This window comes from Gambusia affinis, linkage group LG05 (assembly GCF_019740435.1).
Source record: "Gambusia affinis linkage group LG05, SWU_Gaff_1.0, whole genome shotgun sequence".
Classification (NCBI taxonomy): Eukaryota; Metazoa; Chordata; class Actinopteri; order Cyprinodontiformes; family Poeciliidae; genus Gambusia; species Gambusia affinis.
The window spans coordinates 14675007-14688475 of NC_057872.1; the positions used below are offsets into that span (position 1 = coordinate 14675007).

The following is a 13469-nucleotide window of genomic DNA, read 5'->3' on the forward strand; positions in this document are numbered from 1 at the left end:
AACCTATTATGTTTTCTATTAAAATGAGTTAGAATGGGTCTACGGGCTGTAAAATAACATGGTCGTTAAATTTATTTCTCAAAATCATTGAAAAATGAGATTTCCCTTTCTCTGTTCTGCCTGTTATGAGCTCCTTTCAGAATGATTTGGTTAAGGCTGGATGCTTTTTTTTCAGCTTTTGGACTGTTTCTAGAACAAAAATTTCTAAAAACTTTGTATAGCAGGTTCCCTTTAGTATTTATTTAGAACCAACGTTAAAATTAAAAGTTGAAAAAAGTTTAGAAAAGAAAAATCCCCTGGAGCTCACAATTAGTGAAATCAAGAGATCTCAATCAAAGAGGATAAGAAAAAAAGCTGACACTAAATCAACAAACTGTGACTAAAGGGGGGAGGTTTTAGGTCAAGTGAACTGAAGGTCCAACTTTTATCTTAGCTGATTGAAATATATCAATATTGCTCAGTGTCTCAGGAGCCCACAGACAGTAGCTTCAAAGCCTAACTTAGATTGTAGTACCTATTTTAATCTTTGGGATGAACAAAACAAGGAGGTAGACCCAAGGTTTGAAACCAGCCTTGATTCATCTCCTGTTAGCACAAGAACAGCAAGAAGCACCTTACTTGGTCCTTCCTGGACCTCTGCAGGTGTGCGGTTTCATCATCGTCTCTCGGCTTAACTGACAAAAAATCCAAGTACATATCCAAGAAATACAGTATTTGTTAAAAGTCCCCACAAAGGCCACCTTTCCAAAGTGTTGTGAGGACAAACCAGAATATAGAAGAACATTCACATGAAAGCATAGTTTTCTTCTTCACATAGTGAACAATGACAAGAAAAAGCAGTTGACAAAACCAAATCTCCCAAAAGATATACAAGACCTCCCTGACTCTGCTGGGGAAAGACGTTGATTAACTCTGAGGTTTGGTGACAGTCTTGGGACTCCACTTACCCAGAACATGAAGGGTGAAGAGTCATCTCCAGGAACTGCTCAACCAATCAGAGATGTTCCTGAGGTAACATGAAAGCTAAATAAACTTGAACGGTTGATTTTTTAAAAAAAAGAAGTGGATTCTAGTATATCTTTTTTTTTCTAAAAAGCAGTCCATTATACTGACAGAGCGAAATTATCAAAACTTCTGTTATATTAACTCAAGACTGAGGCTGTTTTCACATGACTATTTTTCTACCACATGTAATCATTCGTTGAATAAAAAGAGACAGCAATTATTGTTTAAAATGATAGCTTACAATTATTTTTTTATTTCCTTCGTAAGTTTTAAACTGGCAAGAATTTTCCTGTGAGAGACTTTGGCATGTACAGACATTTAGAAATGCTTTTTTGACCATACCAAAAGTTATATACTTTCCATATTGTAAAAATTTAGAGACAACTTACATGGAATATAGGAGGTTATTTTGAACAGACCTAAAGTCCAGAGAGGACTTTTAAAGTGACCTCTGGACACCAGATATTAATTTGTATAGCACATTTTGGCAAAAAGGAAATTCAAGGTTCTTTGCTCGATGAAAACATGAACAACTAACATTTAATTTTCTTCAATGCCTTCAAAATCATCCAAATCCTCACTATGAAATATCTTGAGTAAAGATTAAAATTAATCTATATTCCAGTTATTGATCAATAGACGTAATTATAAAAGCAGCTCTCTAATAGCTCAAAGGTCAAATTTGATGTGTTTATAGTCTATCAAGATTAAAAATAAAATACAGTATAAAGTTCAAATGCAACAGAATAAAATAGTTCCTGCGATAATTGTTTTTCACTGAATCTGTTTTAAATGAGTTTTAGAAGCTTTTAGCACCTAATGAATGATTTTAATACTTACAGAATTTTGATTTTGTTAGCTAAAGATTAGGACAGACAGCAAGTTCCTCACATATAGGGTGTTTTTAAACTCAACAATCTATTCTTGTAGTGAAATATTGCTACAGGAGTAAAACTGTTCCGTTAACACTCACGAAGATGTCTGGCTGAGATTGTAGGTGTTACAACAATGACTGTTGAATATTTTATTTTAATATTCCAGTTGCATATTTTTTTCAGTGCATCATCTTTCCTTACAGTACTTTTGTTATTGCCAAGTTCTGTTTATCATAGAAAGCTTTACTCAATGCAGGCTGTGTAGGAAGCTCAAGCATGTAAAGTCTACTGTATTTTGCCAGTATGTTAAACATGTAGTTGCATTTTACTGCTTTGGAAAAAAAACAAAACATACCCCACAAAGTTGAATTGTTGACAAACAGTCAAAGGAGTCAGGAATTGGCATCAGCTTCGTTATAACAGAAAAAAAACAAAGAAATTAATTGAAAACTAGTCAGATTTCCTTTAGCTAAGAAAACAAAACCTGCAGTTTCAATAGACTGAATTTTACATGAAAATAAAAAGCAATAGCAAAAATTAAATGTCAGCACTTCTGAATTAAAACTGTAAAATTTCTGTGTGCAATGTTCATTATAATTGCAGTGTACAAGTTTAAAGCATAATAATGTGTCTTGCAGGACAACTTCTAGAGCCTTTGCTTAGTATATCTTAAGTTTCAAAACAGTGATCATTATGAGATAAATCTGCTTTATCATTATCTAATTCTAAATTTTTATTCAACTATGTACAGTTGAGTATTTATATTGTGGATACATGCTAAAACTCTGCATATCGATATTTATTTAATTCTTCATTTGTTCTCCAGATTTAAAATTGATTATGCTTTTGTTTAATCCTTTTTGTTTGCTGCTCTACGTGTCCAATGATGAACTGACCACCTCTGTCAACTGTGCATGCAATAAAACCTTTTCATGCACTGACCGAGATTCTGTGCCTGATTTCTAATCACCAGATTTGTAAAGTTCTGACCTGCTGATACATATTTTAGTAGATTTTGATCTCTCTGAGGACTAGAAATATGAACAAAATGCTTAAACATTACAAAGTTGGTTCTATTTATATCACTGAGATGGCAAAAGCCTCCTGGTCATCAGACAGAGGTGTTTATAGTTAAAAAAACAACTAAATAAAATTAAAGCACATGCTCCTTAGTCCTTCACAAAACAGAATATAGCTTACTGTCTTAACTAGTTTTCTCCTTGCCTGAAACTAAAGAAGTGCACCAGATAAGATATATTTTTTATATACATTCACCCATCCATTGTCTTATGTTTACCTGAGATCCGATCACTCAGTTAATAGTTCCAGGGGGGAAAGCTAGGGGTCCCTCTCTCATATGACACCTTCCAGGCCATCAAACATAGACACTTAAGTGAGGCAGAATTGAGAATTTAATAATAAAAATTAAAACTTAGAAATTGTGACATGAAAAGGAGTAAAGCACTTAACGAGCAAACAGGGCATAAAAACAGAGAATCCAGCACAGACCAAAGACAGAACAAGAACCTAAATAGCAGGGAAACAAGTGAAAGTGATGGCTAAGTACAGGTGAAGTCAATGGGCTTAATTACTCAGGCAGAGTGATAGACTAATCAGAAAATGGTGGAACAACTTTGGCAAGGATGCTAGCAGGAAATCTGAACTGAGAGAAAAAAGGAACAAAGACCAAAAGAAGAAACAGACCGAACAATCATCTGCAAACAGAACACTTGCAGATGTTATGTTTGTGTCTTGCAGGATAAGACACAAAGGAGGAGGGAGAAAGTAATGTGACAACATCTTTTAGAAAATAATGACAATAAGGAGAATACATCAAAGCTAAAGAACATAGAAAATAATCAGACATACAAAAGAAAACCACAACATTAAAACACTACAAGATTATGACAGTAATAATCTTATAAAACAACTTGATGACTTGATGCAATTAACTTGGTTTCTTTAGATGGGAGAAGAATTAGCTTTGAATATGCCTTAATACAACATTTGTTGTTAATCTGTGCTGAACCAACTAGTACATTAAAGGGAAAAGTCAGAACCATCTGATAAAGCTTTTGAATTCTGCATTCAAATGCAAAATCCTCTTCCTGGATTCCAGACAATTTCTCAGTTCATTTCAAAACTTCTTTAACACATGAGTCAACCAATAATTAGGTTTTTCCTGTTATTTCAAGTGATAAAAATTTAGTTTCAAAAAATTAAAGAAGTTAAGAGAAAAAAAAATAACTTCCAACTCCTACTTTTTTGATGGGGGGGCGGAGGTGTGACCCAGATGCCCTCTCTGACTTTAACCAGGTGTCCTCTTTGGCCTTTAACATGACTTATCCATGGCACGACCCCCCAGTGTGCCGGGGCCTCGCACCCTGCCATTTCCTCCTAAACACTGCAGGCACTGTATCATTTCCCTGTCACCAAATGACTGGCTAGCTGCTGCGGCGTGCTAATGAGAGGAAGAGAAGGCAGATGAGGAGAATCTGCAGGAAGACCGGCTCTTCATTTCCCTCTCCTGGAACACAATACACAGAATCAATCTTCCATCCTCCATTTGTCTGTCTGGAGCCACTGAGGCTGCAGGGAGGAATTAAGAACAACACAACAGTTATTATCGTTGGAGAAAATCTTTTTGGAGAAAAAGGGCTGGTTTGACCTCCCCAACACCCCAAAAACACCAGTGGGATGCAGGGCTGCAATTTGAATCACATTTTCAATAATATGGCCTCTGTTAACCCCGATGACATTAGGATCATGAAGTTAGCAAATGGTTTACTCAAAGAAACTACAGAATAAATGTGAACCGTTTCTTTAAGAGGTTAATTTTCTAGTTTTATGATTCATTTTGGTCTATACAATAATTCTAGTATTGTTGTAAGTCTAAAATTTGACTTTTCTGAAATGAACAGTGTTTTAAGCATTTATTTCTAAGTAACAAAAAAAAAAAACAACAATCTGGAAATCTTCTCACTTTTCAATTAACCTCAATTAATTTGTTAAGAACAAGATAGCATTTTTTGATAAGATCATTCTCTCTATGCACTTATTCAAACTTAAAGGTTTTATTTAGTTCTGAGTAGGTTAATCAGATGCAGACAGAGAGGAGAAGACAGATAAAGGATGGGTAATCTAATGTGTTGCTTTCTCATACAAAGCTATCAGTTCCTTTCAATAGGTTTTTGCAACAGGCTTGGCTGAATGAATTACACTAGTCTGTTAGTATTCTGCCTCCGCAGTACAAAAGGTCAATGTCAAATGCACCTCATTTAAAAGTCAATAGCGGCCATGCACATCATCTCCTGGGAATTTGGTCCGGGATCCCTCCAGACAGCATTGTGTATCATTCAGTTAGCAGAGGGCAGGCGGGGAGCTTTTTTTAATCCTGACCTTCTAATAAAATATGCTGCTCATCCAAAATTACATGGTCTAATATAGAGACATAATCTCCCGACAAATCCCAGTCACACTCGAGGGAGATGAGGAGCAGCGGTGGACGCAGACACAACAGGTTCAACACCGGCTGGACACTAATCTATACCTATGTAATTCCTAAAACAAATCAAAATAAAACTATTAAACTAAACATGAATGACTGTGTCAGTGAAACACACACATGATACTAATACTGCTTACATAATACATTATATATATATATATATATCTTATTTTTTAAGATGCTCCCCCTGACCTAATGACATTCTCACACAGACAAGAGCAAAGCAACTCCAGCTACCACCCAGTGGGGTGGGGGCTCTTTAGTTCGGAGATGGAAGGCCCACACATATGTGGAGCCGCGCTGCTTTGTGCGGTACACTGGACATTCAAAGGTGTTCCTGAGCTCCTGCTCCTCTGCAGGCACAGCTCTAACATACAGTACTGGCATGGCTGGGGTCAGATCACCAAGGAAGGCCTCAGAGATGATGCTTGATTCAATGTCCCAACGTGCCCCTAGGAGGACAGACAGACATACTGTGGGTCTAGTAAAGTATAATAAAAACATAACTGAAGACAGTGGTGGATATTTTTGGTTTATTGATTCTGACCTTCCATAAAGAGTCCGTGGATGTATGCTCCCTCTCTTGGAGGGTGTCCAAAGTCCTCTTTCATCTTCTTTGTTACATCAACAGTTAGAGTCATTTTGTCCAGGGGCCATTGATTCTTGCGAGCAATACTCTGCAGTACAGCTGAAAAAGCACATCTCCACATGTTATTTGTGTGAATTTTATAAAACATTTACTAGGTTTATGACCTCTAACCACCTGCTACTATTCCCCTCCACTTTCAGTTAGAAGAATAAAAAATTCAAACTATTAAAATCATTGTTTAGGTTTCATGAACCCTAAATTCAAATAATTCAAACTTCTACTCTAAGGTAGTATGTATTTCACTTTTATCTCCTCAGACTTCCATTTTTTCCAACTACAATTCACACATTCACTTTCTTTTATTTAGTATGTATGTACTGTTTTCCTTCAACATGGTTTAGCTTAATCTTTGAATCTCCTTCAGTTCAGGCCGGGGGCCTGAATTGTAGCTATTTGCTGCTGCAAAGTAAACATGTTAGTTAAAACTCACCAGTAAGGAAGGATTGTGGGTTGAAGAATCCTGAGAGCCAAACAACTGCAGGCAAAACAAAGTCTTGAGTCCAACAGTCCAATTCATGACAGCTGGTCATTAGATCATTCAACCTATAAAAAGTAACAAATTGTTTTGTAGTAAAATCGTATACCCACTAGTGTCATTATACATTTGATGGAACATTGTACTTTAAAAGATTGAGATAAAAACATACCATTCTGCAAGCGTTTTAGTTGAGGGATAAGCCAGTCTAGTCCAAGAATCTGGAACAAAATCATTGAACAATGCAGACTGTAATCTCTCCATACTGGAGGAGATGGAGAGTTCTCCCTGTGGAAAAAGAAAAACCCTTTGCTAAAACATAAATATACAATTTATATATAAACTGAAGTGCTAGAGGGCAAGTAAGTTGTACCTTCAGGCCAGCGTCCAGCTCACTGAGGGACTTCTTTATTTCTGCTACCAGAAGATTCATGCGTTCACACTCCTGGAAGCACACTAAGACATAGGGGCTTCGCTCTGTTGTCTTTCCCATCATCTCTGAAACATTATATTCCTCAGGAAGCTTCTCCAGGATGTCTTCTATTATGGCCATAATCTGTAAAATGAAGGCACACATTCAACGGTGCCTTGCAAACCTACTTATACCTCTTGAACATTTCACAGACCAAGATGTGGCCGTGAAACTGAAATGATAAGACAATCAAAAAGTATCCTCCCACTTAACTATTATGCACCATTCTATCTTAGCCTGCCATAAATAGAAATTACCTAGATGTATGTGGTGGTAACATGACCAAAATGTAAAAATGTGCAGAGCACATTATTACGTTTGCATGTATGCAATCTCTGCAGTTTTTCATCAGAGTAAGTTTTGTGCTTCCTCACCTTCTCGTCTGTGCTCTCAGTTGCTTCATCTCTTCTGAATGAGTCTTGGTGCTGCAGTTCCCACAGAGATCTGAACATGTTTTCTGAGGTGGCAGTAAGGCACTCCAGCTCAGCGTTCGGATGGAGACCATACAACACAGGGTTCTCCGGGGGGAGGTTTTCGTCGACATAAACATGGTAGCCTGCATAGTCTAAAACAGGAGGAGCCAGAAATCCTGGACACAGGAAGAGCTCTGCTTCAAACTATGAATTGGACAAAAAAAGAAGAAAAGACAAGAGTTGAGAATCAAATTGTGTTTTTAGAACTTAACATAGAGTGGATTTACAAACTGGACTGGAAAAATCTAAAAACCTGTTTTGTTTTGGAAAAAAGTGATCATTCAGTGGAGAAATAATGAATAAGGACTGCCAAGTTAGTAAGTTTAGATTACAACTGCCAAATTGAAGAATGCAATGTGATTATTACAAGAGACTCTAAGTGCAGTTCCGTTTTTTATCTCAAGAGGGCACTCTTTACTTGAACATCAATAGAAATACATTTCAACTTTTTGTACATTGGCACTGCTGAAATCAACATCACAAGGTAAAAAGAAAAAAAAAAGAAATTCAAACGAATAAGATAAAATATTTGCACATTCCCCAGATTAAAGTAACAAAAAATGTGGAATTAAAAACAGTTTTGTGTAAACTGGAACATCTACGGCTACAGTAAAAAAATAAAATTAAATAAAATTAAAAAAAACGGAAACCCCTGTTAGGTCCAGGGTTTAAAACATGAGATCTCTGGATTTTAGAGGTAGGTAGGTAGGTAGGTAGGTAGATTACAAACAACAACCCTTCATTTACTGGAAAGAATTATTGTCTCAGGTCAACTCCAAAGCTCGCTTACCATATTAGGATTTATGAATTCTTGCAGATATGTCTTGCAGAGTCTTCTATCCCAGACATCAGTGATGTGCCCTCCATACATGATCTCTCCGAACAGATAGCGCAAGTCCTCCCAAGGCACCTGCATGGACTTTATAAGAGACATCAAAAGGAAAATGAAGACAAACATCTTAAATATTATGAGAACTGAAATACTTTGACCTTACTGCAAAAGCCTTTATACATGCAGTCATGCTCTTTAGGGTGCATGGCTTTTGGGTCTACTTATTTTGTACACAACAATGAACCACGCTTTTTCTTTTTTGGCTTGCTTTCTGTGGAATCTGTGGCGTGTGTGTGGTTTTCTACGGTTTGACTTCACTTATGGGAGATTCAAATAAACTTAGAACCCGTCTAACCCCAGATCATTTACACATTAAAACCTTGTAATAGTACTTTTTACCATGACTGCATATATATTTTTTTAGGTATTCCATTAAAATTTGAAGGGTCAACTACCCTATAATATCCTAACTAGGTACCTTATGCGCACATGGGGAAATACAACAAAAAGAGGTTTCTTTACACAAATTGATGCGCTGCATGACAGCATAGTCTCTGCCTCAGTGGGAGATTATGATCCCTGAGCGTGAAGGAGGAAGAACAGAACATGCAATTCATAACAAATTACAAAAGCTGTAGGTTCAGTATCATTTGTACCTGTATTGTTTTGCAAATTGCTTCCTTCATCAGCTCTAATTGCAGTGATCACTTATGTAGCGTTGTGAACTGTCACATTGGCTGCGTGTAATTACATTTAGGATAACGCTTCATTGCCCTCCTAATGAATCCTCTGTATACGCACATACAGGTTAGTGTTTGGTTAACGTAATGAAGGACATTCGTTTTTGGAGGGCAGAATACCTCGGAGACGTAATTGGTTATGACCGGAGTAATGGGAGTTCTAAGAGAAATGCATTAGGAGTTGTGAGGGGCGCAAATCTGAAAGAATGGATTTTTTTGTCTTTGTGAAATAAAGCTAAATTATAGGTTGTGGGTTTGAAAAAAAAAGACAGTAATGAGCATTTTTTACAAATACCACTGCAACAAAAGACTTTAAAGAAATAATTGGAGATGCTTCAGAGTAATTCGGCATCCTTGTCTGACATTATTGTCGATAATAATACCATTACCCCTCTAAATTTGATCATTTAGGTAGTTGTAAAAACACATTAAAAGTTTTATTTTAAAAATAACAAAAAAAAAAAGAAAAAGTATTTTATTAGAGAATAATAAATACCTTTGAGTTGCCCTCCAGGTAGTTATATAAAATATGGGCAGAGATGGTGAGGTCTCCTGTGCTGAAGGGGTAGTTGTGGTTCCACCCTTGAGAGCCAAATTTTCTGCGCTCTGTTATGCAGGCATGGAAGAAACAGAGGGAGAACAACATGGAGTTGAACTCTTGCTCCCTAGAGCACATATCCAAGGTGTCCTGAGAAAGAAAAAAAAAAACACAAACAAAAAAAAACAAAAAACTGAAAAATAGATGTCAGGGAATGCATGTCAAAACACACCTGACTGTACAACTATTTTCACCTCACCTGGCTGAAGTTGTTGAGGGCAGTGTGTAAACTGGGATTCATGCCAGATGGGGGTTCGTTTGTGATTTTGATGGCGTTCTCCAGCATGCCTCTGGGGATCACATGCTGCTTGGGGTTCTGTGCTGGTTCTGCAGTGATGAAGACCCGGTAGCTGGGATGTCCATCCGCTGCGATGGTCTCTAGGAGAGCATCTAGCGAAGGCAGCCAGCGCACCACAAGGTGCACATTCTGAACAAAAAAAAAATATTAAGAGATTTTATTGCTAAAATTAGTCAAATTAGTTAGAAAAAGATTTTCTGCACTCTAGACTTGTTTAAAAGCCCTCACCAGTTCTCTTAGTTTACAGCTTCTCTCTAAAGTAGCCATTTGTGGAGCTGATCTAGCCAATTAGGGATTTTATTGAACCAAATTGAGTTTATTTCCCTTGTTCCGGGGATGAGATGATATCATTAGTGGCACAAGGAGGCTCATAGTGCAGTCTGGTGTTGCTACAGCTTCTGGTGCAAAGAGTAAAAGGGGCTTGTACCTGTAAAATGACCCAATGTCCCTGTTTGGAGGCATTCCTGAGAACTCTCTCTGCTACCTCCTCCTGCCCCTGTCCCAGAGACACATTGTGTAAAGTTCCCCGCTCGATGGAAAATCCCAGCTTTAAACCTGCATTTAAAAAAAAAATATATATATATTTTACAGTGTATGTCTAAATTAAAAAGGATACGCAAGTAACAAATAAGAAGTGTGGTACCTAGTATCTCAACATCTCTTAGTGGATCCATTCCAGGTGAGAGAATGAAGAACATGGAGGTTGAAGGAGTGCTATCCTCAAATAATTTTTCAAATTCCAGCCTATTGCTCTCTGCATATTTAGTTCCCATGCTTTCTTCAACAAATTTCCTATGAGAAAACATCAAGAGATGAATACCAATACACGGACAATGACAATACATGTCCGCATTCCTTTGCAAAATTATTCATACCCTTTAAACTTTTTCAGTGTTCAAGTGTTTGAGAATGTCTGTTCGGTAAAAGCTTATTTTTACACTTTTATAGACTAAAAGAGTTGTCCATTCTTTGAAAAACAGCTGAAGTTCTTATGGGAGAGTGAACAGTTTTAAACATTGATCAAATTGTGCCACATATTTTCCATTTGATTTAGGTTTCAATATTAATTAGGACATTCTAACAGTAAACTTGCTTTGATTAAAATCACTACATTGTATCTTTGGCTGTGCATTGATTGTTGTTATCCTGCTGGAATGTTTTTATGCTTAGAATGAGTCACAAACAAGTGAACTGCAAAGTAATTAAGGGACTTTTGAAGGTAACTGAAATGACTGTAGTTTATCAAAGTAAAGAGTAAAAAGGACTAAAGCAATAGCATGCCACAATTTAAAATTTTTTAAGCAATTGGAACTGTTGCATATTTTTTGTTCCATCACACAATTTTTGGTCTGTTACATAAAACTACATTAAAATTTACTGAAATTTTCACTTTTTACATAAAAACATGAAAACGTTTCAGCAGTATCAATGTTCTTCCAAGTAAGGTTGCTTAATTTTGGTTAGTTATTTACTTCACTGCATAGGTTAGCCTATCAGGTCTGAGTGCTCTCAGGATGATGAGCTTCTGAAGGGAGCTCTTATTCTTCCAGTCCAGAGGAAGCTTTTCATTCTCAGGACAACTGGATTCAACAATCTTCTTCCAGCGTTTTGCCGAGTTTTCCATATCTTTGTCAAGTCCACTGAATTCCTCCATTGTAGAGATTGTCTATATCAAAGTACATGACATATTCACCTCACTCTGCAGTGCAGCGCAGCATTTAGTAAAATGTGGCTCACAAAACGCAATTACTGTACCGTACCTTAATGGCCCCCCAGCTATGTGGCGAGAGGAACGACACAGCACTGAAGTTTGTAGTTTGCACTGGGAAATGAAGCAGGAACTCAAATTCCTGGGGATCAATCAAACCCTGAGAGAGGAGAATCTAAAGGGGAGAACCAGTTTTAATAGTCAGATTTACAATATAAGTGATTCTGATATGTTTTTAGTAATTAACAAACATTAAAGAAATTCTCAAATGCTCTTAAATTTACAAACTGAATAAGTGTCAGTAAACGTGAAAAAGCTAAGTGAAGGACAGCCTTCAAAGTCGGACAACTCCTACGAAGAAAACAGTTGCCGTGGAGACAGATAATTGCATTATGTTATAAGATCCAACCCCCTGTCAGAACCAACTCTCTGAACAGCAGCCACAGAGCAAAGTGTGAGAGATAATCAATAGCAACGTATGGTATTGCTGACTGCTTTTAATTGAAGTTAATGTGGGGGCAGAAAAGTACTTTGATTGATGAGAGTGACAGCAGGCCCCACCTTTGAGGGCGGACCTCGGTCCCTCACCTGGAAGGCAGTGTGTGACAAGAAGGTTAACTTGTCTCTCTCAAAGAGGCCCTGGCTGGTATACAGGAATACAGAATAGGTGATGGCCTCAGTGAGGGTGCGCACCCTGGTCCTTACATCCTCATCCCATTGTGCATGCTCCATTGCTTTGTTAAACACCAGGTTAAAGCCCTGGAATAAAACCAAAGAAAACAAAATTATCATTCGCTATGGTCACTCACATAATTAAAAGCTTGAACTTTTTCAGGTTGCCCATTACACCACAAACTTCACCAATTTCATTAAGGTTTTTGTGATAATCCAATACAAAGCACCAAAAAAGCAACACAGGAAAAAGAAACTGACAAATTTTTATTGTAAATACAAGTCTTTAAAGTGTGATATGCGTTTCTGTCTACCTCAAATGATTCAATGTTTTGTGTAGCACTCTTTTTGCTGCTACTACAGCTAGCAGTGTTTGGAGATGGTTTGTCTCTACTAACTTTGCACAGTTAAAAACTGAATTCCTGCCAAATTTGTTTGGCAAAATAGCTCAAGCTCAGTAAAATTGGGTGGAAAGTATAAGTACACCTTATTATTAAGTTTTCCACAAAATTTGAATTGGATTTGGATTTAAATTAGACAGGTTTTATATTTCAGATGTGTCCCTTACATGGTTTGTGGTACAAAAGACCAACAAATAGTAGCTCATAAAAGTAAAATGAAAAAAACAACAAAAAAAACCCAGATTTTAAGTATTGAATTTAGATTTTTGCAGCTGTAGTTTCAGTAAAATGTGGATTGAAAATATATTAATTCAAGTGGAATGAATAAAAAGTGTGTGTCAATCTATCACATAATATTCTTTTGAAATACATGGTTTCAGTTTGGGTGTAATGTGACATAATATGAACAATTTCAAGTTGACATAAATACTTTTGCAAGGCACAGTTACGGAAAATTAAAAAAGGGTTTTTTGATGACTGAAACAGAAAAGACAACATTAAGAAAAACAGAAAATTGGTCAAGAAAAACAAAGGAGAGTATTGTAAACATGTGTTCACTCCAGGGGTGAAAGTTTCACCTTGAGAGAATACTGGTACATGGGGTTAATCTTGCTGAGGTCATTGATGATAAAAAAGAGGAGTGCCGCTCTCTCAGCTGCTGGGCGGTATAGTTCTCGAGCCTCGTTGATCTTTGTCTCGTTCTCTCTGGCCTCCACCACCTGTGAGTTCCAATTGCACAAAATGAGCTATTAGGCTCTCAGTC

General features: G+C 37.0%; 1 protein-coding gene across 2 annotated transcripts in view; it reads right to left on the bottom strand.

Moving 5' to 3' along the window:
- Positions 1-3019: 3019 nt before the first annotated feature.
- Positions 3020-13469, bottom strand: part of LOC122831416 (dynein axonemal heavy chain 11) — a 46114-nt gene continuing 35664 nt past the window's right edge. For both annotated transcript variants that reach the window (XM_044117576.1, XM_044117577.1), the window contains 15 exons: positions 13285-13425; positions 12222-12392; positions 11686-11808; positions 11398-11591; positions 10569-10717; positions 10353-10480; positions 9827-10054; positions 9526-9717; positions 8248-8376; positions 7359-7601; positions 6886-7068; positions 6685-6800; positions 6468-6580; positions 5936-6076; positions 3020-5840 (listed from right to left, as the gene is read on the bottom strand). In XM_044117576.1, coding sequence (XP_043973511.1) covers positions 5593-5840; positions 5936-6076; positions 6468-6580; positions 6685-6800; positions 6886-7068; positions 7359-7601; positions 8248-8376; positions 9526-9717; positions 9827-10054; positions 10353-10480; positions 10569-10717; positions 11398-11591; positions 11686-11808; positions 12222-12392; positions 13285-13425 — 2499 coding nt within the window. In that variant the 3' untranslated portion in view covers positions 3020-5592. The remainder of the gene's footprint in view (positions 5841-5935; positions 6077-6467; positions 6581-6684; positions 6801-6885; positions 7069-7358; positions 7602-8247; positions 8377-9525; positions 9718-9826; positions 10055-10352; positions 10481-10568; positions 10718-11397; positions 11592-11685; positions 11809-12221; positions 12393-13284; positions 13426-13469) is intronic.